General features: G+C 36.7%; 1 protein-coding gene across 10 annotated transcripts in view; it reads right to left on the bottom strand.

Moving 5' to 3' along the window:
• Window positions 1–20,641, bottom strand: part of dock1 (dedicator of cytokinesis 1) — a 230,549-nt gene that overhangs the window by 148,640 nt on the left and 61,268 nt on the right. For all 10 annotated transcript variants that reach the window (XM_081393664.1, XM_081393666.1, XM_081393667.1 and 7 more), the window contains 5 exons: window positions 15,625–15,722; window positions 11,143–11,232; window positions 10,326–10,426; window positions 10,106–10,234; window positions 5,720–5,828 (listed from right to left, as the gene is read on the bottom strand). In XM_081393664.1, coding sequence (XP_081249790.1) covers window positions 5,720–5,828; window positions 10,106–10,234; window positions 10,326–10,426; window positions 11,143–11,232; window positions 15,625–15,722 — 527 coding nt within the window. The remainder of the gene's footprint in view (window positions 1–5,719; window positions 5,829–10,105; window positions 10,235–10,325; window positions 10,427–11,142; window positions 11,233–15,624; window positions 15,723–20,641) is intronic.

Genomic DNA, 20,641 nt, shown 5'->3' with positions numbered 1-20,641 from the left:
CTCCACAATGTCAAATATTAACATCTGGACAAATATACAAAAAAAAATAAATAAAAAAAAAATAAAAAAAACTGACTATCTATCTATCTATCTATCTATCTATCTATCTATCTATCTATCTATCTATCTATCTATCTATCTATCTATCTATCTATCTATCTATATATATATATAATAAATTAAAACAAAAAATAATATGCAATAGAATATAAAAAAAAATCAGAATGTAAAACAAAATGTCTAATTAAATATGTAAATAAGTCAATAAATAAATAAATAAGCAAATAAATAAATAAGTAAATAAGTAAGCAAATAAGTAAATAAATAAATAAATAAATAAATAAAGTAAGTAAATAAAAAATAAAAAAACAACTAGAATGTGAAGTACTGTGCAATATCCATAAAAGTTTATCTGAATGTGAAAAACAATGTAAAAATAAATAAACAGGATTATCAGAATTTTAAATACAATGTCTGTAAAAATACATAAATAACCAAACATAAATAAATAAAGTATGTTTATCGGAATGTGAAATACAATGTATATAACAAATAAATAAATAAATAAATAAATAGGATTATCAGAATGAGAAATACAATGTCTATCATATAGAAATAAACTAATTTGATTCCTCTAACAAATCATTAAAATTAAATGTTGATGGTTTGCTGTCTGACTCAGCAGGAGAACGTGTGATAGTCAGTGTTGACACCTGTCAATCACAGATGACACACCCGTCCATCTAAAACACATCACTACACAAGCACATTTTAGCAGAATTTGGAGATTGCTTTCTCCAAGTAATATACATCTATTTAGTTGTTCCAGTATCGACAAGGATGTTGATCCTTTGAACCAAAGTGTTCCTTTTATTATAATTTTATTATAAACCAATCAGATTTTAGGGTTGGTTTAGGAGTTGGGTAGTTTTAGTTTTCTTGGACAGGGTTTGGCAGGAATCTTTCTCCAGGTCCAACAAAAAATAAAATCAATTGAGGAAAACTTCCGGCTTGGCAAAAATCAACATGTGAAAGCTTTAAAACTTATTAAAAGAAAAGACAACTCACAGCTTCTTTCTAAAGCTGCTATTCAGCTGATAAATGTCGGATTTTATTTTAGTCACGCTTGGAAATGTGGTCCTGAGAGTGTACAGATCTAGATATAAAACAGCTCCTTCCTGTTTCATCATCACGGTGTCAAATTTTTGACATACTTTGAAATCATTTAAAAGAAAAAAAAAGAAGGCTTCTGAAAGAACTCTGAACATTTGAGTCAACAGAGGCAGTGATGGATGGGATATGAAGTTTCTCATTTGATAAATATTCTCTTCCCAGCAGCCCACACAGCTTCTGATTTAACCCCAGAGTCTGCTGAGAAATGAGGTCTTGGAGTTCAAGTGTTTACAAAAAAATAAAAAAAGTGAATATCTGAGGTTGTAACTTGTATTTTTGAATTGATGTGTTTTTGAAGTTGTAACACCAGTCAGATGGAGAGTTTTACACAGATAGTCTGGCGCTGCGCTGAAAGTTATTGCAGCGGCCGAACACATTTTCAGAAGCCGGAGAGTCCGGATCACAGCTGAACCACAGATACTTTCACAAGACTGGATATGCAGTGCAAGGAAATAAAACGTCTGGACTATAACAATAACTGACAATTATATTTATGTTATGGATAAGAACTGATAAGATGGATAAAGAAAAAAACAGCAATAGTAAAAATAAATAGTAATATAATAATAAATAATAATAAAAAAATAAATAAAAAAACATTATTTTTTATAGAAATCAGTCCAAAAAACGATTTTATCTAAAATGTCTAAATCATTTTGAACATAATATTAAATCATCTTACATAGAATTAGAAACAATAGATGATTACAATTTTGTAGGTCAATAACCAAAAATATCACAAACTGGATTTGATATAAGAAGTCACATATACTTGCATACATATACAGTACCAGTCAAAAGTTTGGAAACGTTACTATTTTTAATGCTTTTGAAAGAAGTCTCTTATGCTCATCAAGCCTGCAGTTTAAAAAAAAAAAAAAAAAAAAAAAAAAAAAAAAAGTAATATTATGAAATATTATTCACAATTTAAAATAATGGTTCTCTTTTTTAATATATTTTAAAATGTAATTTATTTTTGTGATGCAAAGCTGAATTTTCATCAGCAAGTACTCCAGTCTTTGGTGTCTTATGATCCTTCAGAAATCATTCTAATATGATGATTTGATACTCAGTTATTATCAATGATGGAAACAGTTGTGCTGTTTAATATATATTTTTGGAATACTTTTTTCAGGATTCATTGAGTAAAACGTTAACAGCATTTATTCATAAAAACAGCATTTATTCAAAATAAAAACATTTCTAACAATATAAATCGTTACCATCACCTTTTATCAATTTAACGCATCCTTGTTGAATTAAAGTACTAATTTCTTAAAAAAAAAATAGTTATTGTTCCCAAACTTTTGAACGGTAGTGCATATTGTTACAAAAGCTTTCTATTCTAAATAAATACAGTTCTTTTTAACTTTTTATTCATCAAATAATCCTGAAAAAAGTATCTCAGGTTATAAAAAAATATTAAGCAGCACAACTGTTTCCAACATTGATCATAAATCATCATATTAGAATGATTTCTGAAGGATCATAAGACACCAAAGACTGGAGTACTTGCTGATGAAAGTTCAGCTTCGCATCACAAAAATAAATTACATTTTAAAGTATATTAAAAAAGAGAACCATTATTTTAAATTGTAATAATATTTCATAATATTACTGTTTTTTTTTTTTGTTTTTTGTTTTTTTAACTGCAGGCTTGATGAGCATAAGAGACTTCTTTCAAAAACATTAAAAATAGTAACGTTTCCAAACTTTTGACTGGTACTGTACATAAATATACAAACATAGTTTGAGCCAGAATAGCCCCGCCACAAACTCACACCGTGTGTGTGTGTGTGTGTGTGTGTGTGTGTGTGTGTGTGTGTGTGTGTGTGTGTGTGTGTGTGTGTGTGTGTGTGGACATGTTTTTCTGCACCGGTGGGGACTTAAACCTGAATGCACACAGACTCATGGGGACTCGTGTCACCGTGGGGACCTAAATTGAAGTCCCCATGGGTACAAAAGCTTATAAATCATACAGAATTAGTTTTTTTGAAAATGTAAAAATGCAGAATGTCTCCTGTGATGGGTAGGTTTAAGGATAGGGGCAGTGTAAGGGGATAGAATATACAGTTTGTACAGTATAAAAACCATTACGTCTATGGAGAGTCCTCACAAAGATAGTGCTGTGTGTGTGTGTGTGTGTGTGTGTGTGTGTGTGTGTGTGTGTGTGTGTGTGTGTGTGTGTGTGTGTGTGTGTGTGTGTGTGTGTGTGTGTGTGTGTGTGTGTGTGTGTGTGTGTGTGTGTGTGTGTGTGTGTGTGTGTGTGTGTGAGAAAATGAATAATATAATAAATAGATTTCACATTACATACATACAAACACACACACACACACATAATAATTTTGTGTGTGTGAGAGTTTGGGCCAAGGCTATCTGTTTAAACGACCAATAGCAGGCTAGGGGAGCGTTTGGGAAATAATCATTTTCAAATCCTTTTGTCAACACTAGAGGCTAACAGTTGGTTCACAACAGAGGTCAACAGATGACACACTTCACCTTCATTTCCCTCTAAAACAACAGAAAAAATTAACCCAGCATGTGCAGTAAAAAAAACCTGACAGCTCAAACTGTCGGACTGTTTGAAAATAAGTGTGAGCCCATGTGAAAATAAGTGTGAGCTCACGCCGCTTTCCTCTTGCAAACAAAACCAGCGGAGAGGAAAGCACATTCCTTCCCTTGCCGTTTCACAAGTGCGTTTTACCAACATCAATTTTTTTAACTTTCTGACAAAACCACTAAGATCTGGGCCACCGGCACACCAGCATCACTCCAGGCCGACTCACGACCCGTCCAGAGGGCCTGATCCAGAGCGTGTGTGTGTGTGTGTGTGTGTTAGACCTGAGGTGAGGTGTGTTAATGCAAAAAAGAAGTGACAGGAAAGGTCAGGGACAAAAAAAACGGCACACAAATGGAGGAGGAGGAGTGGAGAAACAGATGGAAGGAGAGGAGGAGAGATAGAGTACCTTGAGGAGAAGCTAAAGAGGGCGAACCCAGAGCCACAGTGGACAGAGGAGGTGGTCAGGTGACGAGAGACACACACACAAACACACACTTTAATAGAGGAAAGACACAAACATCAATATTTCTGTCCTCCAGAAGAAACAGACCAGCATTCTGGGAGGATGTCCTCAGACATAAAGCCTTCAGATAAACATTTTGCTCATGTTGTTCCTGTATGTCCTTCTTCCATGGTTGATGTTGATCAGTAAGATTTTTAAGGTAAGAGTTTTCTGCTTTTATTTGATCATAAAAACAGTAACATTATGTAATATTGTTATAATTTTCTGTTTTCTATGTGAATACATTTTAAAATGTAATATATGCCTGTGCTTTTGATTTCCCGTGTCACATGATCCTCAGAAATCATTCTAATAGGCTGATTTGCTGCTCAAGAAACATTTCTTATTATCATCAATGTTGAAAACAGTTGTGCTGCTTCATATTCTTGTGAAAACCGTGATCATTTCAGGATTATCCTGATGAAAAGAAAGTTTAAAAGCAATAGCATTTATTTGGAATAAAAAATATTTTGTAACATTAAATTGATCGGAAGTAAAATGTAACTAATATTATTGATTTCTTTCAAAATATATACTCAATTATGCAGCATAAAGACATGTCAGATAGATACAACGAGTAATTTGTAGGAAGAACTAGACACTAGATTTTCCAAAGTTAGCCAAGTTAGTGGCATCAAATCTATGAGAAATATTGAGTTAAGGCATGTTGTTGATAGACTAGATATTAACATTAAATTGAATACTAAGGAGCACAACTGTATATTCTATTACTTCTTGTCTTGTCTAATAACAAATAACAGTATTTTATTCAGTATTTATTACCGTCAGGGAAACAGAAAGGATGAGTATACACACATCTTCCCTCCCTAAATGGCACATCAAAAATAAAACTATAGTTTGACTTCTCTTAAGTATCGGTTTCTCTTTGTGTCTCAGTGGGCAGTTTATTGCGATAAGTCTAGCTATGCAAAACTATGTCATGCTTGGCACAAATTATGCCAAATTTCATTGGTTGTCACGCCTCTTAACTAACACATATGGATGTGCAAATGAACGTTGAAAGCCACAACCAGGGATATTCAGTGAGTAATGATCTAAATTTCAGATTTTTCCTTGCATAAGCCATCATCAAGACTGGAAATCTACACACACACACACACACACACACACACAATGATGTGAGTTTGGGGCGGGGCTAACCGTTTAAACAACAAAAACGTTTGAAAACCTGTTTGAAAACAAGTCATTATTAAATAATCCTTTTGTTAACACTAGAGATGAACAAATGACACTTCATAACACTGGAACTACTGGTCTACTGCTATCATGTTGCTATGTCATTTGCAGGCCTTCATTGTATGTAAAAGAGCAGCGTGAACATTCTCAGAAACATCTCCTTTTGTGTTATATTGCATGTGTGAAAAAGTCACACAAGATACAACATTTTTGCTTAACATTATGCTCTACTAATGCAGCGTTTAAATGTTCAGCTGATCAGAAAGCGGTTCCTAAAGCGGCCTCACCTTGACCCCGCCGGTCCCCTCAGCACTGCTGTTCATCATGGAGTTAAACGAAGTAAAGAGATTCCTCAGGGACTCCATGAAATCACTCTCGCCTTTGTTCTCGTAGAGCCTGAAGGAAAACACACAAACAGCTGATGATCAGGGGCTTGGGCGGCGAGAATCATTTCATCTAAATCATCAGAGAGCCAACAGACCGGTCTACATGTGTTTGGTATGCAAATCCATGACATCAAACTAGCCAGAGCCATACAAATCCACATCAAAAACAATGCATCAAACTCCACACACACACACACACACACACACCTGTTCACTGGCACCTCTAGACTAGCTCCTGATTGCAGGCTGATCAGACTGATGAATTGCTCTGTAATCTAGTTTGAAGGGCAAGAGCTGACTGGCCTTCTCGGCATCACTCCAGCGATCCACACAAACACCAGGAGAGTTTCCACGTTCATGCATTCATTAAACGCAGCCTTTGCTGATGCGATTAGCCCTACCTGACTTTCTGTGCTCTGAAGTCAGACGTTCTCACCCTCATCCAGAGCATTTACATTAGACCAGCCCTCCATCAAAACACACACACACTTAACTAATGGCCCGTCAAATATATTGAAATATTCTTCACGCTCCAGCTGAACATTAATTATCTTGAAGTGCTTTAACACCCATAAATTACAACAATACAGGGGACATATGGCAGAACTGCATTACTTTTAAAGTTTAAAAACAAATCTCACGAAAACTGTGAAGAAATACTGAGGTTAGGCCTGGTTAAAACCAGACCATTCTCAGCAGTAACCGAGTTATGGTCTGGCAAAGCTTCATTAATAACTCATTTCCAAAGGGGCGTCACCAACGGACGTCGCTCAAATGCCTCTGGGCGCAATTGGATAGACCTAAAACCAATCAGAGCGATCGTCATCGTGTAAAGCCATATGCTGCGTCCCAATTCGCCTAAGTTACACTACGCCATAAAAGTATGTACTCTTTTTGTGAAGAAAAGGTTTTTACTTTTGAATGTGTAGCAAAAAAGTAGGCAAGCTTTGGGACATACTACTTCGTCATCTTTATCGGACGGATCTGTCGCGTACATCCTGTCATGTAAACTGCCCTGTCAATCATCTTGTCACAGTTAAAATCCTCTATTAAATCTAATTTAATTTCCTACCGTTTCAGAGAGAAATGTAGTAGCACGTTCATCTGCCAGTGGGTCTTTCATGGAGACTGTCCTCATGTGATTGCAATTTGAATAATAATGCATAAAAGTTGCGCTTCACCAACAGACGTCGCTCAAATGCCTCTGGCCGCAATTGGATAGACCTAAAACCAATCAGAGCGATCGCCATCGTATAAAGCCCGCCTCAACGTTTCTGATTGGTGCCGCGATTTCGACGGATTAGAAATGGACTTGAATGAGCTCTTTGCCAGACTACTTTCAGAGCAAATCTAAATTTGCCGGAAGTTGTCTGGGTTTTCCCAGGCTATGCTGAGGTCATATTTCACCATAAAGTCAAACAAAATATAATAAATTATATTTTGCATAAATACGTAAGTGCCAAAGTCATATTTCATCCCAAAATCAAAAAAAAAAAATAATTGTGCAAAATTACAATTCATAAAATAACAAAAATTGAAGTACTATTCTAAGTACTGTAAATATCATGGTAGTATGTCTTGTAGTTTATGCTCATTTCATTAAAAAAATAAAATAATAATTACAGTAATGAGATGATGTTGAGATAAATGTGCTTAATTGTTATGAAAAAGGACAATGCAAAATAAAAAATAAACTTTTTTTTTCAAAATCACAAGTTATTGATTTAAATCAGCATCCAAAATAAATAAATAAATAAAATTCTTTATGCTGATTTCAATCAACTTTAAAAAAAAAAGTTATAAGAATCATGCTGATCAGGGCTGCAGCATAATATTTGACACCAGTTTTACAGTCTGACACCAATAGCTACTCAATCGTATGATAATTATTTATGTTTTGTCATATTTCTCATCATATTCATTGCAGTCTGAAGCCCTGTCTAGCGGATCTCCGACTATCAGACGTGTGCGGTCGGGTTCATGAATTGGTGAACACCGCGAGCAGGTGTAAATCAGATCAGACTCTCCTCATTAGTGTGTTTCACAGCGCTCTGTGGTGTCAGGCGCTGTGAACGTCCAGGTAGTTAAGAGAGCGAGATCCTCTCCTCAGACGGGCCTGAGAGACACCATCATATACTTCACCCGCAGACAACAAGCTAATCACCACCGCTGAACTTAATTTAGACCGAGTCATTACTCAACATGTCCTCCGTCTCCCTAAATCAGCACCGCTGGCTCTTCCACTTCCTGCCTCACACACACATCCTCACATCCGTCAGGAAACAAGGGCACTTCAGTTTGATAAAGGTGTGGCATTTCAGATCTGCCCATTAAATCAAACTGTCACATATCTTAGCCTTAACTGCGGCTTATTGGCTGGGAAACAGATTTTAAGGAGGAGGAAATAAAACACAGTTTGAGTATCTGTTGGATACGCCATAATTTATTATTTTTGCCACTTGTCTACTAATGCACAATATATGTAGTTGGGCTACACGATTTGATGAAAATAATCTAATTGCAACTGTAAAAAAAAAATATATAAAAAAAAATGAAATGAAATAAAATAAAATAAAGATAAAAAAAACCAGGTTTGCGGTGCTTGCTTGTGAGATATTTAAATATGGTTAAAAAATATCAATATTACTAATACTAATAAATAGGGCTGTCAAAAGATTAATCGCGATAGTAATCTACTCATAGTAGTAGTAGTAGTAGTAGTAGTAATAGTAGTAGTAGTAGTAGTAGTAGTAGTAGTAGTAGTAGTAGTAGTAGTCGTCGTCTTAGTTGTCAGTCATCAACACACACAGATAGATAGATAGATTATGCTTAAAGGGGTCATGAACTGGATTGTTTTATTATTATATAATGTTACCTGGGGTGCCCTTATAATGTTAGTATGATTTTTACATCAAAAATTGTCATAATTTATAAATAAAAGCCATTTTTCCAAGCCTGATTTCAGCTTCAGATTTGAACGCTCCGTTTTAATGGGCGTGTCTGCTGTGAGACTGCGGTGCAATCGCCCACTGCTGTGATTGGCTGACATGCTTGCATATGAAATAGCTAGTATTACATGAACTCTCTCGAAAACTTTTACTACGTTTTTACTATTACAGCTATCGAGATTAACAAATCGTGAAAAGTATCGTTTAAAGCATTATATTTAAATCTATTACATCGCATGAAAGGTTGCAGCATGATGAGCACTGAGCAGATGACAGACAGTCTGTTGATCGCGTGAATAAAGATCTTATCATTGCAACGCAATTTTTGCACTCTCACAAAAGCTTACACCAAATCACAATGCAAACACGATGTGAATACACAGTAAGAGCTTCGTTGTGTAGTGTAACAGTGTCATTATTTCATCACGAGTTTGGTAAGTGTCCAGATAAGCTCTCGCGGCTCGCGCTGTGCTGTTTGATTGACAGCTTGGGCGAATGGAAAGGGATCGTTCTTTGATCGCTTTCTATATATAATTTAATAACAGTTTTAAAAAGATTATTTTCATAATACTACGAGAAATTATGTGAAGTTGATCGTTTAGTCACTGATGCATAAACAGTATTGAACGATTTTAAGAGAAATATCTGAACTTGAATTATTAAACATCAGAAATCACTGATCGCAGATCAGGCATTAGAGTACACATGGTTACTTACATGTTGCTGGCAGATCCGTCGGGAAATTGTGATTGACTGATTTAATAAAGTTTAACCATGCTGGAATCCGAAGGAAGCTTATGCAGACTGTCTTCTTCCACAAACAGGCACGCACAATATTTAGTAAACAGCATGTTTATTGCTTGGAAGTAGCTCGATCCGGTTTAGCAATCATCATGTCGTCCTATGTTATTTAGCATGTTTGGGCGAATCGGTGGGCGGGGCTAAACAGGCCGTGCTGAAGTAGGCGTTGATCTTCTTTTGTGGAGGCGGTGTTTTATCCTCTTTGACGTCATTGTTCCCCACTTTGAAAAACGAGTCGTTTGCTGAGCCTGATGTCTATTAAAGCTTTTATTGGACTAACAAGGTAGTTTTCAGTTCTGAAACTTACAGGATATTATTATAGTATTATGACCTCTTATATGTCAAAAGCTCAAGGAAAATTTGATTTCTCAGTTCATCACCCCTTTAAGTATTTACTGCTGAAGCTAATCAACCTTCCCTTGATTCCCTAATTCAGACTACAAATAAAACTTCACGGATTTGGGTGTGATGCGCTTAAAACTCAGATGTAGGATGAACAAAACAAAACATGAGATACGAATGCGACGGAAGTACGTACTGGTTGAAGAGAACCCGGGACCTCACGATGAATTTGAAGATGTAATCCAAAGCCTTCAGAGCTTTCAGCAGCTGCTCCGCGAGCTTCTCCGCATTATCCACATAGTTCTTCAGGACTTTTGTCAGCTTTCTGAAAAATATCAACACACACACAGTGTTAGAAATAAAAACAGAGCACATACTAACTCAGTGACAGAAGCATTCCTTTATTTCCCGCTCACGTGTAAGCAAGGGTGGCGCTGAAGTGCTTGCGGATGTAGGTCTCCAGAACCGGATTGAAATGATGGAACTTCCTGTCTGCGATCAGTCCAATAATGAAGACCTTTCAGAACCAGAAAATAGAGAGGTTTGTTTAAAAAAAAGTTTGAAAATAAACAAACATGCATATTAAAACATTAATATTAAATATTAAAAGATCTATTAGCTTTAAATTAATTATTATTAAATATTAAACAAATCAATGTTTAGTAGAAGTACTGATAATATGTTATTGCAATTTATACAAATCTTAATATAATTTAGCATGACTAAAACATTAAATACTTGGGGGAGGGGTGGTTTAACAAGCATTTGAATTAAAATATAAATATAAAAATGTAACAAAAATATAATTCTTATTCTAACAATTCTTATTTTCAAAAATCATTAAATACAATTAAATAAAAATGAATCTGATCTAATTAATTTTTAATATAAGTGCTAATAACACGGTTTTGTCATTTATAAAACATTAAAATATTAATATAATTTAAAATGAGCTGTTAAAATATGTAGACATACCTACCTATATTAATCTTACCATTTAAAACAAATAAAACATCACATGTTAGGGCAACAGGAAAGAAACACGCTTATTAATAATACTAATAATATCACTTCTAACAACAGCATTTTGTTATCATTATAAGATATTCAGATATCAGATTATAAAAAATATGAAAGTCACCCAGGTTGTAAGATTTAAGGACTGAAATAATGTCCATACTTTATTTTTAATTTGTGCATATTTGATTGAACCACAGACTATGACAATCTTACCAGAGCATCAAACACAAGAGTGTCAAACGTTTCACTGTCCGAGTTCTCCATCATAATGTTGAAGAGGGCGTCCAAAGTGTCCTGCAGAAACTGAACACACAAACACACACAGATTACAAGACGAAATTGACCATCACAGTGCGGTGTGTGTCTGTGTTTTTACAGGAACTGTGAAAACCGATATGCTGTCAGCTTCTTGGACACATGCTGTCCACTTTAATGTCTGCTGTCATTCAGTTGATGCTCAATGACAATCGACCAAGGACATCACGGCAGCTCACATGCAGCTATGCAGTTCAGAACCTGAAACAACATGTTCATTCACTCTGTTCGCTTTCATTTCACTACGTAATATCGACATTATTTCACAAAATCAGAGCATTCAGAAAATGCCATGTTCTCATAATTATAACAGTTATAATAAATCAAGGTTGTAATAAATCAAGGTTTCAGGATTCTCATGGATCTTTTTATAAGCACAATGTAAATACATTCACAAAGACACTGCAGTAACTAGTTCAAGACATTTCAATGCTGATATTCTCTGAGCGCGAGTGTTTTCAGCGCAGTGTTTGGCACATCTGGCCTTTGGTTACGATCACTCTAAAGGAGAGGAAGAATGTGCCCTTGAGGGAATAAATAAACGCTCACACTAGCGGCACTCTAGGTGCTGCATATATTCAGAGCAGAACAAGTCCCAGCAGATACAGGACGTCGAAAGTCTATAACGGCCATAAATCTGTCTTCAGTCTGAGATGAGATTCGGCATGTTAAAGATGCCACCGCTCACATAAGGTGTACATATAACTCAGAAAGCAATCAAAAAAAGTGCAGGTGATGGAGGAAGAGTGAGAGAATTATTCTAATGAAAAGGACAAGAAACAGATGATATTATAATATTAACACGCGCTCATGTTCTTTCTGTGAAGAATAAGGATGCTTTGGTTATGGAAATGTGAACAAATTTACGGATGCGAGTCGATAATTAACACTAGTACTGAAAATCAAAAAGAATTTAGTAATCATATAACAACAACAGATAGATTGCAATATGTCCTATTCTATTTTTTTACTACAATTTTTTTTTTTTTTTTTTAGCTATTCATGCCTCAAGTGTGTTTAACAGTGGCAGCTGCTGGTCTTTCAAAGAGGGGAAGCTCCATTTTGTTTCTCCTCGCAAGGAAGACTTTCAAATAGCATTGTCTACCATCGTGTGCAGTTTGCTAGCTGGCAAGTTCACCCCTACGACGCTAGCCTAGCCTACTGTATGAAGGAATGAATGAACAAACAAACAAACTAAAAAAATATCTACAACTGGACGGAGGAAATGTGGGAATTAGGTTAAACTGAAACAAGGAATGTGGTGTATAATTGTGTGAAGCGTATGATGAAAATTGGCTAGCAATTTCGGCAAGCAAATACCAAGAAATAGGTTGCAGCAGTTTGTCTTTCGACTACACTTGAAAGATCCACGATGGGCCTGAGCTCGAATAGCTTCAGCGTCAGCGACTTTTTATAGTACGAAATCGCTGTCAATCAAAAGGAGATGCGCTCTTTCGACAGACCCGCCAATCATCACGCAGAAGCCCGGAGTCCAGGCCAGCCCACTCCTCATTCACTCCCAGAGACGCTGAGCATCCGCAGGCGGGACATAATCGCAGCATTTATCCAATGACCGTCTAGTTTCGAAGCACTGAAAAAAACTGTTCAAAGCAACTCCACTGAAGTCAATGGACGCTGGGCTTCAACAGGGAGATGCACTGTGACGCTACGGGAATGTATGAGAAGGAAATCGAGTCAGCCGACCTGCTTTATGTAACTGATTCTGAAAGAACTCGTCTTTGAGATGAACGTGTTCTAGCGCATTTTTAGTCAATAAAATGTTAACACAATAGTACATATTTGACCATTAATTTTTTTGACATTATAGGGGAAGCCGAGCTTCCCTTGCAGTCTTAAAGAAATCCCCACTGGTGGTTAAATATATGAGAGTTGTCGTTGGGTGGTCTAATGCTGTTAATTCAAACAACTGTTAATATGGAGATCACACACTAATTGAAGATGCTCCTGTGAGTGTTTCTCAACCGCACACACACACACAGATCACACAGCAGTCCATTTACTGGCCAGAAATAAAGTGAATAATTCACCACTCACCACAGAGAATGAGAGAAAGACCTCCCTTAATGTTTCCAGCAGACGTCCCACTCAATATGATTATGTACTTCCCTCACACTGTGTGCTAAAACACCTTCCTATAGCTGCCAAGTTTGAAACTGAATTTCTGCAGACGGTGCGGACATGCCGCATGAAAGCTGCGTAGAGGACGTAATAATGCTGTGCAATCGCCTTTGTGCTCCTGACAGCGCTTTCTTCAAAATCTACCCCATGGCACGGATCACTTACTTCACTATAAATGCACTGGAGAAAACATCTGCAGGAATGATTCAAGGCCACGGCAACATTTAAGAAAGCTTTTACGCCTGGTTTATTTATTATCTGCCATTTGAAGGATGAAACCTGTCAGAACATACTAGGATAAGGAACTTTGGGAGACTTTATTGTAAAGTGTTACCAAGTTGAAATGAAACAGCATTCGCAACCCATTTTCAACATGCATTAAGGTTGTGTTCACACTTGGCATGTTTGGTTGGATTAAAAGGAACTCTGGAGCGATTGCTCTGTTAGTGCGCTTCATATGAATAAGTGTCAATGCTGCTATCTGAACCCTGGTGACACCAAACAAGCGGACCGAGACGCTGAAAAGATGAGTCTCGATAAACAAACTCTGGTGCGGTTCGACTGAAATATGAATGCAAACCGGAACAAAGACATGTAAACGAACCAAAAACAGGAAATGATGTCACCAGATGTGACCCTAAAAAGCACAGAATGCTCAAGCGCACCTGTTTTTTCTGATCATAGTCGTGATGTTGCCCATTACGAGTACAGGCATCAGAACTGCATCTTGTCGCTGCAGATCTGTGTTTGTGTGTGTGACAGAGGGATTCCACTTTATAAGTTCTTCACGAGCGCATTTAACCCAGAACACAGCATTGTTTTGGATGTTTCAGTAAGTTCTGTCGTGAAATATACATAATAAAAGGCATCCATTTAGGCTGTGAACATATGCCTTTAGGTTCAGTATATTTAGGTTGGGTGTTAAAATGCCAATGTGAACGCCAAGGACTAAATGTTTGTTTGTTTTTTTGGTCGGGACCAAACAAACCGAACTACAACTGTGAACACCCTAAGAAAGTAAACCAGTGATATATGGACTGAAAGACCTGCCACTATCGTCCTGGCTGGACGTTTTATATATTCTATTTTTATGACATGGCAGAAAGGCTGCAAAACATGTTACGGGAGGTTGAGGGGACATTTACAGCACAGAAAGTCTCTGCCTCCATCTTTCTCTCTCTAAGCCGCTGACAGCTCGAGTGTGTTTGCCTTCACAGCGGCAAGAGAAATCATGAGACAACGCCTTCAAGAGCAAACTGACATTCAAACACATGATCCATGAGGGAAAAGCTCAGGGAAATCAACAGAGCTCGGCCTTATCTTAGAGGGATTTTTAAATAAACAGTTCATAGCATTTAAGTTCCATTTAATACAACAAAATCACTATTTAGAATGTGTAGTTCTAACAATATAAACAACCAGTCAGGGAGTGAGTGAGTGAGTGAGTGAGTGAGTGAGTGAGTGAGTGAGTGAGTGAGTGAGTGAGTGAGTGAGTGAGTGAGTTAACTGAACTATTGATATGCGTATGAATGAATGAATGAAGGCATTTATATAGCGCTTTCATATGTACTACATATTTATATATATTTATTATGTATAAATAAATATATATGAATGCATTTTATGTATGTTTTTGTTTGTTAGATTTTTTTGTGCTTCGTGCAATTCTTTGGCAATATGTACATAAGTATGTCATGCCAAAAAGCAATATGCATTGAATCGAGTGAGTGAATTTGTTGAGTGACGCGAGTGATGACAGACTGATTCATGGTGCTTTCTGGCCCATTAATGAAATAGCAATAGAAATAAAAATAAAAGTCATTTGTTCAAGTCAGACTACAACTGGTCGCACAATATGTTTGTTGTTAAGTGCAAACAGCGAGGACATTGCAATGTAAACGTGCTATCCATATACAGCATTTATATAATTGCACAGACCCGAGCATACACCATACTGAAAACACTTTCGGAAATGCAATTTCTATAAATATCTCAGCATTTTTTGCTGGTTGCCTTACAAAAAAAAAAAAAAAACTAATAAGCAAAAAGCTTTTGAAGTACAGCAGAGAGTTCATTCATAATTTCATATCATAAATCAGAGCGCAAGTCTCCACACCAACTTCAAACGTTTACATTAGTAGCATTTTACGTCAGTAGCATACATTCCTGCATGAATCCAGACGGCAGTCTGAATGAAAGCTGTGAGTTTGTTTTTCTTTCCGTCAGAAGCTTTATACACACCTTTACCACCTCTCCTCCTTCCACTTTCATCAGGTGACGCAGGTTTTGCTGTAGTAAACTGGTGTTGGACCTCCACTTCAGAAGCCCCAGGAGATCAACTACAGGAGACCGAAGAAAAACAGCATTAGCACACTCACCTCTCTAACCTGGACATTAAACATTCATGAGTACATAGAGCCCAAACAGACATATGAATAAAGTGAGCTCTGAGCCTGGCTGATAAAGCCATAAGCCACGACAGTCTTTAGGTAAAATTGATTCTACCGCGGTTAAAGTTTGTTGTTGCAAAACGATAGAAGAAAATGGAAATCTGGGCAAATATGAACCAATAAAGCAGTTTATCAGTCAGAGTTCATAGACCAGACAGAGGGAATGACCCGTAATGATTCACGAGGTCGCAAATGCTCTTTAAATGATTCTTAATTTGCCTTCCTTTATTGGTTGAATCACACAGGAATAAGCTGTTAAAGCGATGACGCACTGGGAAAGTGTGGATCCTCATGTGGATTGTGCCGCTTGGCACCTGTATGAGATATGGAGAGTTGCAGAGTTCATATGGTTCCCTTGGGAACTCTCAACACCGTTTGAGCAGCTCCCATGGTGATCGTCATGGCAACGGGAGTGACTGACTTTTTAAACTGAAATGAGGCATTCCAGCAAGCATTTAAAAACAAGTGCTGTGACCTGAAATTACGTAATGTGACGAGACAAGGGATTGTGTTTTGAAGGGCTGTCATAGAGAGAGAGAGATACCATTATTATTATTATTATTATATCATTTATAAATACAATTACAAATAATTTAATCATAAATTAATATAGAACTGTTTTATTAAATATTATTAAATGTTAAATGATAATGAGAGTAATATATTTTCTAAATTTATAATTCATAACGAAAACTAAATACAATTACTCAACCATTATATAAATCAATAAAATGTAATTTAAAAAAACAATCAAACAGGAAGCCTACATTTGACATTGTCTTGGCCAATTAATATTTAATATCAAGTCTTTTCAATGTACATTCAACCGGTCGTTATAACATCATAAAGCTTAATAGGTAATCAGGATCCTGACACAAGCCGTTTCATAGGATAATGATCAATTAAGCATTAATTAAAGAAATATATTCTGCCACAGCGTACCACAATTGCCCAATCCGAATAAAGTCCAGTGCGCTGCATAATAAAACAAAGAAGAGGATGTGAGCAGATACTGAGATTTCATATCATCATATCACATCAGGAGGAAGTGTGGCTGTGTGGGAGAAACGTTTCAGAGAGTTAAAGATCCCAACATTTACAACCCCAGCCTGTGGGTTTAATAAGAATCAGAGACAGAAAGAGCTGTCAGGCCATTGGAAAAGTGAGCGGTGCTGCCATTCTTTATTTAAAAAAGACTCATCCCTCGCTCCTATTGGCCGAAAAAGGTTTCTGTGTTCAGAATGCTCTTCAATCATCAAGGAAGTTTACTGCACAAAAAAAATGAAGTCAAACAGCCACCATAAAATGCGCATTCACCAGCGCTCCAGCATTTCTTATTGATTTCTACCTGCGTTGATTATGCAGAAACCACAAATAGTTGGTGTAGCAGAACAGCGGGATTCTATGGCTCGATATGATATTAAGAGCCTAGCTATTTTACTTTTTCGACATTTAACGTGATATAAAAAGAAAACGAAGTCGTCATTGATGGACAAGGCCTCTCGGGGGGAAAGAGCTTCTATGGCCTACAACAATCAAAACCTGTGTTTATATGCTAATGTCTTCCATCTGACGATTCCTCAGCGACCTCATTACCTCATCTGCTACCTGCAGAACTGAGATTTTTGACAAAGGTCTTCATTAAAGCTCCGTCTAAACTGGCCCCGTGGCTCAGGGGTCGCGTAAAACCACACGCTAATAGTCATTAGCACCTCTGTAATCAATTCACAAGCACGGACTGCCTCATAACGCTATGTGAGAGGAATTAGTTTGTTGTCCGGCGGGGATAAAGATGACCTATAAAGCTCTCACATTGCACACTGCATAGCGTGAGGCGTATCGATGGTTCTTGCTGCTTGTGTCTTGGTGTAGCAGGGGAGCTTTAAAACTAGAGCAGAAAACATCTTGGCATTCTGACAGCAGTCAAGTGTTTGCTAGCTCCGCTTTTAAGTGTCTCAGAAGCACAAGCTGATTTACATCAAAGATCAGCAACTGTTGCGAAGTTTAATGATAGTGCACTTATTTCTCACTACAGTACTTACCAGTGATGGAAAAGAAGAGAGAACGAATGGGAAACATTTCCTGGATCAGTGGTCAAAATATCAGTGAAATCTTGCTTGTAATTATATACAAAATTTAAAAAAGGACACTTTTTTTTTTTTATTGTTGTTGGTTCCATATTATTATTATTATTCATTATATTATGCCAGTGTGTCAAACTACCTTTAACTGGTTTTAATACAATTCACCATAAATCACACTATTAAAAATAGTAAATAGTAACAATTGCAAAAAGCTACAGTATGTATTATATTATATAAAATTATGATTTCACAAAAGCATGTTACAAGATAAATATGAGAACATATGAATAATAAAACTGTTTAACAAATATTTCGAATTTAATATTTTCATTTCAATTTTTTCTAATGTAATTTTATGTTTGTGCTTTTAGAAAAGGATCTTTAATCTCCATTATTAGGCATATTTAGCATTTTAGGTGTGTGTGTGTGTGTGTGTGTGTGTGTGTGTGTGTGTGTGTGTGTGTGTGTGTGTGTGTGTGTGTGTGTGTGTGTCTTAGAAATAAAATAAACGTTAAATAAAATAAATTAAAAAAAAAATCTAATTTCATTTAAAATAACTAAAACTGCCATAAAATTAATAAAAGAATAAACAGTCATATTAAATATATATACAAAACATATACAAAACACAACGGAATTACTAAAACTGAAAATAAAATACAGTATATTTAAAAAATAAAATAAAATACTAATTAAAACTATATGTTTTAACGATAGGACCTCATTTCTACAACCTTTTATTGTGAATGTGCTGTAAAATGGGGACAGCTCCAGTCGGGGACAAGACACCAAAAACAGAAAAACAGGGACGTCTGTCCACCCTAGAATGTGCATTACCAGCTTAAACATGCCATAAAGAGTTCACATCTTGAATTTAGCATTTACTCAAGCATTTATTCTAAAAGTCAGGACTTCCATTCGTAATAAACGCTGCACGTTCTCTCATTTCAGCCAGTGGTCCGTTCTCCTCCTCATACCTGCACATGCACTAACCGAGGCTATTTCTGATGCCGACTTCACTCCATCTCACTCTCGCACGTGTATTTTGTCTTCATCTTTGCCGTCGCAGGGCCAGCATGCTCTCTGATGTGACTTCACGCATCTCAATCTTAATGATGGCATCACTAACGCTTGGCTGCTCTGCATTCAGGCTGCGTTTGACCCTGAATCACTCAGTAGACGCATGTATCTGAATCACGAGTCCTTTACAACATGTCTATCGGAGCAGACTGAGGCACTATCATTCACTCAAACATGCTCCAAAAATTAATCATGCAACTAAAACTTTCTATGAAACCCCTTCCATAAATTGTTCCAAAATGGGGTCAGTGCGATTTTAAAGGGATAGTTCGGCCAAAAATGATATTAAACCCATGATTTACTCACCCTCAAGCCGTTCCAGATGCATATGTCAATCATTTTTCAGACGAACACATTTTCAGTTATTTTAGAAAATGTCTTAGATCTTTCAGTGGTTATAATGTGAAGTTATGGGGTCCACCTCCTTCAAGTCCCAAAAATGTGCATGCATCCTTCACAAAAGTAATCCATCCGGCTCCAGGGGGATAAACGAAGGCCTTCTGAGGGTAATCCGTGCGGTTTTGTCATAAAAATATACATATTTAAAACTTTATAAATGAAAATAACTGGCTTCCGGTAGCGGTCGACGCGCGTTCACGGAGATGGATGCTGGCGTATGACGTAGGACGTAGCGTAGGAAGCGTTGTGGCGTAGAACGAACGTAGAGTTTTGTTTTGCTCTGCTCTCTGGCTGCGCTGTCACATTTGTTCTACGTCACGACGCTTCCTACGCTACGTCCTACGCCATCCGCCAGCATCCATCTCTGTGAACGTGCCAGTTATTTTCGTTTATGAAGTTTTAAATATGTATATTTTTACGACAAAACCGCACGGATTACCCTCAGAAGGCCTTCGTTTATCCCCCTGGAGCCGGATGGATTACTTTTGTGAAGGATGCATGAACATTTTTGGGACTTGAAGGAGGTAGACCCCATAGCTACACATTATAACCACTGAAAGATTAAGACATTTTCTAAAATAACTGAAAATGTGTTCGTCTGAAAAATGATTGACATATGCATCTGGAACGGCTTGAGGGTGAGTAAATCATGGGTTTAATATCATTTTTGGCCGAACTATCCCTTTAAATAAATTAATAGGCTACTTTTATTTAGCAAGGATGCATTCAATTGATCAACAGTGAAGACATTTATAATGTTACAAAAGATTTCTATAAAAAAATACACTATTATTGTGACATTTTAAAGTTGCATGACTAAATGAATCTGCATAACAAAGTGTTTTCAGGTTTCCCAAACACTTCCTCTGTCTACCATTGGTTGGATAAACATGTAGCCCCGCCCCCAAACTCATGCAAACGTTAAATCAGGGACGCTCAAAAATACACATCATCGCTGCTCAGATATTCATCAGACTGATTCAACACCTGTGAGTCTTTCAAAAAGATTCACTGACAAACTGCTCAAATGAATCATTTGCCACTAGAAGACTACGTTCAAAATTCAATTTATTGTCTTCGCATTTTGTTGTGTTAACCTGGTTTATCACTATCAATTTAGACTGCAAGCTCTCAACTTGGATGCAATATAACTTTATTTGCTATGGCACTGTAGATTAATCGATGAAAGAAACACTGGAGTCATTTCTTTCTTTTATCCTGTATCATTTATTTTCATTGGCCTAC

Source organism: Scardinius erythrophthalmus, assembly GCF_964197995.2.
Source record: "Scardinius erythrophthalmus genome assembly, chromosome: 18".
Classification (NCBI taxonomy): domain Eukaryota; kingdom Metazoa; phylum Chordata; class Actinopteri; order Cypriniformes; family Leuciscidae; genus Scardinius; species Scardinius erythrophthalmus.
The sequence above is the reverse complement of the archived record's forward strand: the minus strand, read 5'-3'. Positions and strand labels throughout refer to the sequence as shown.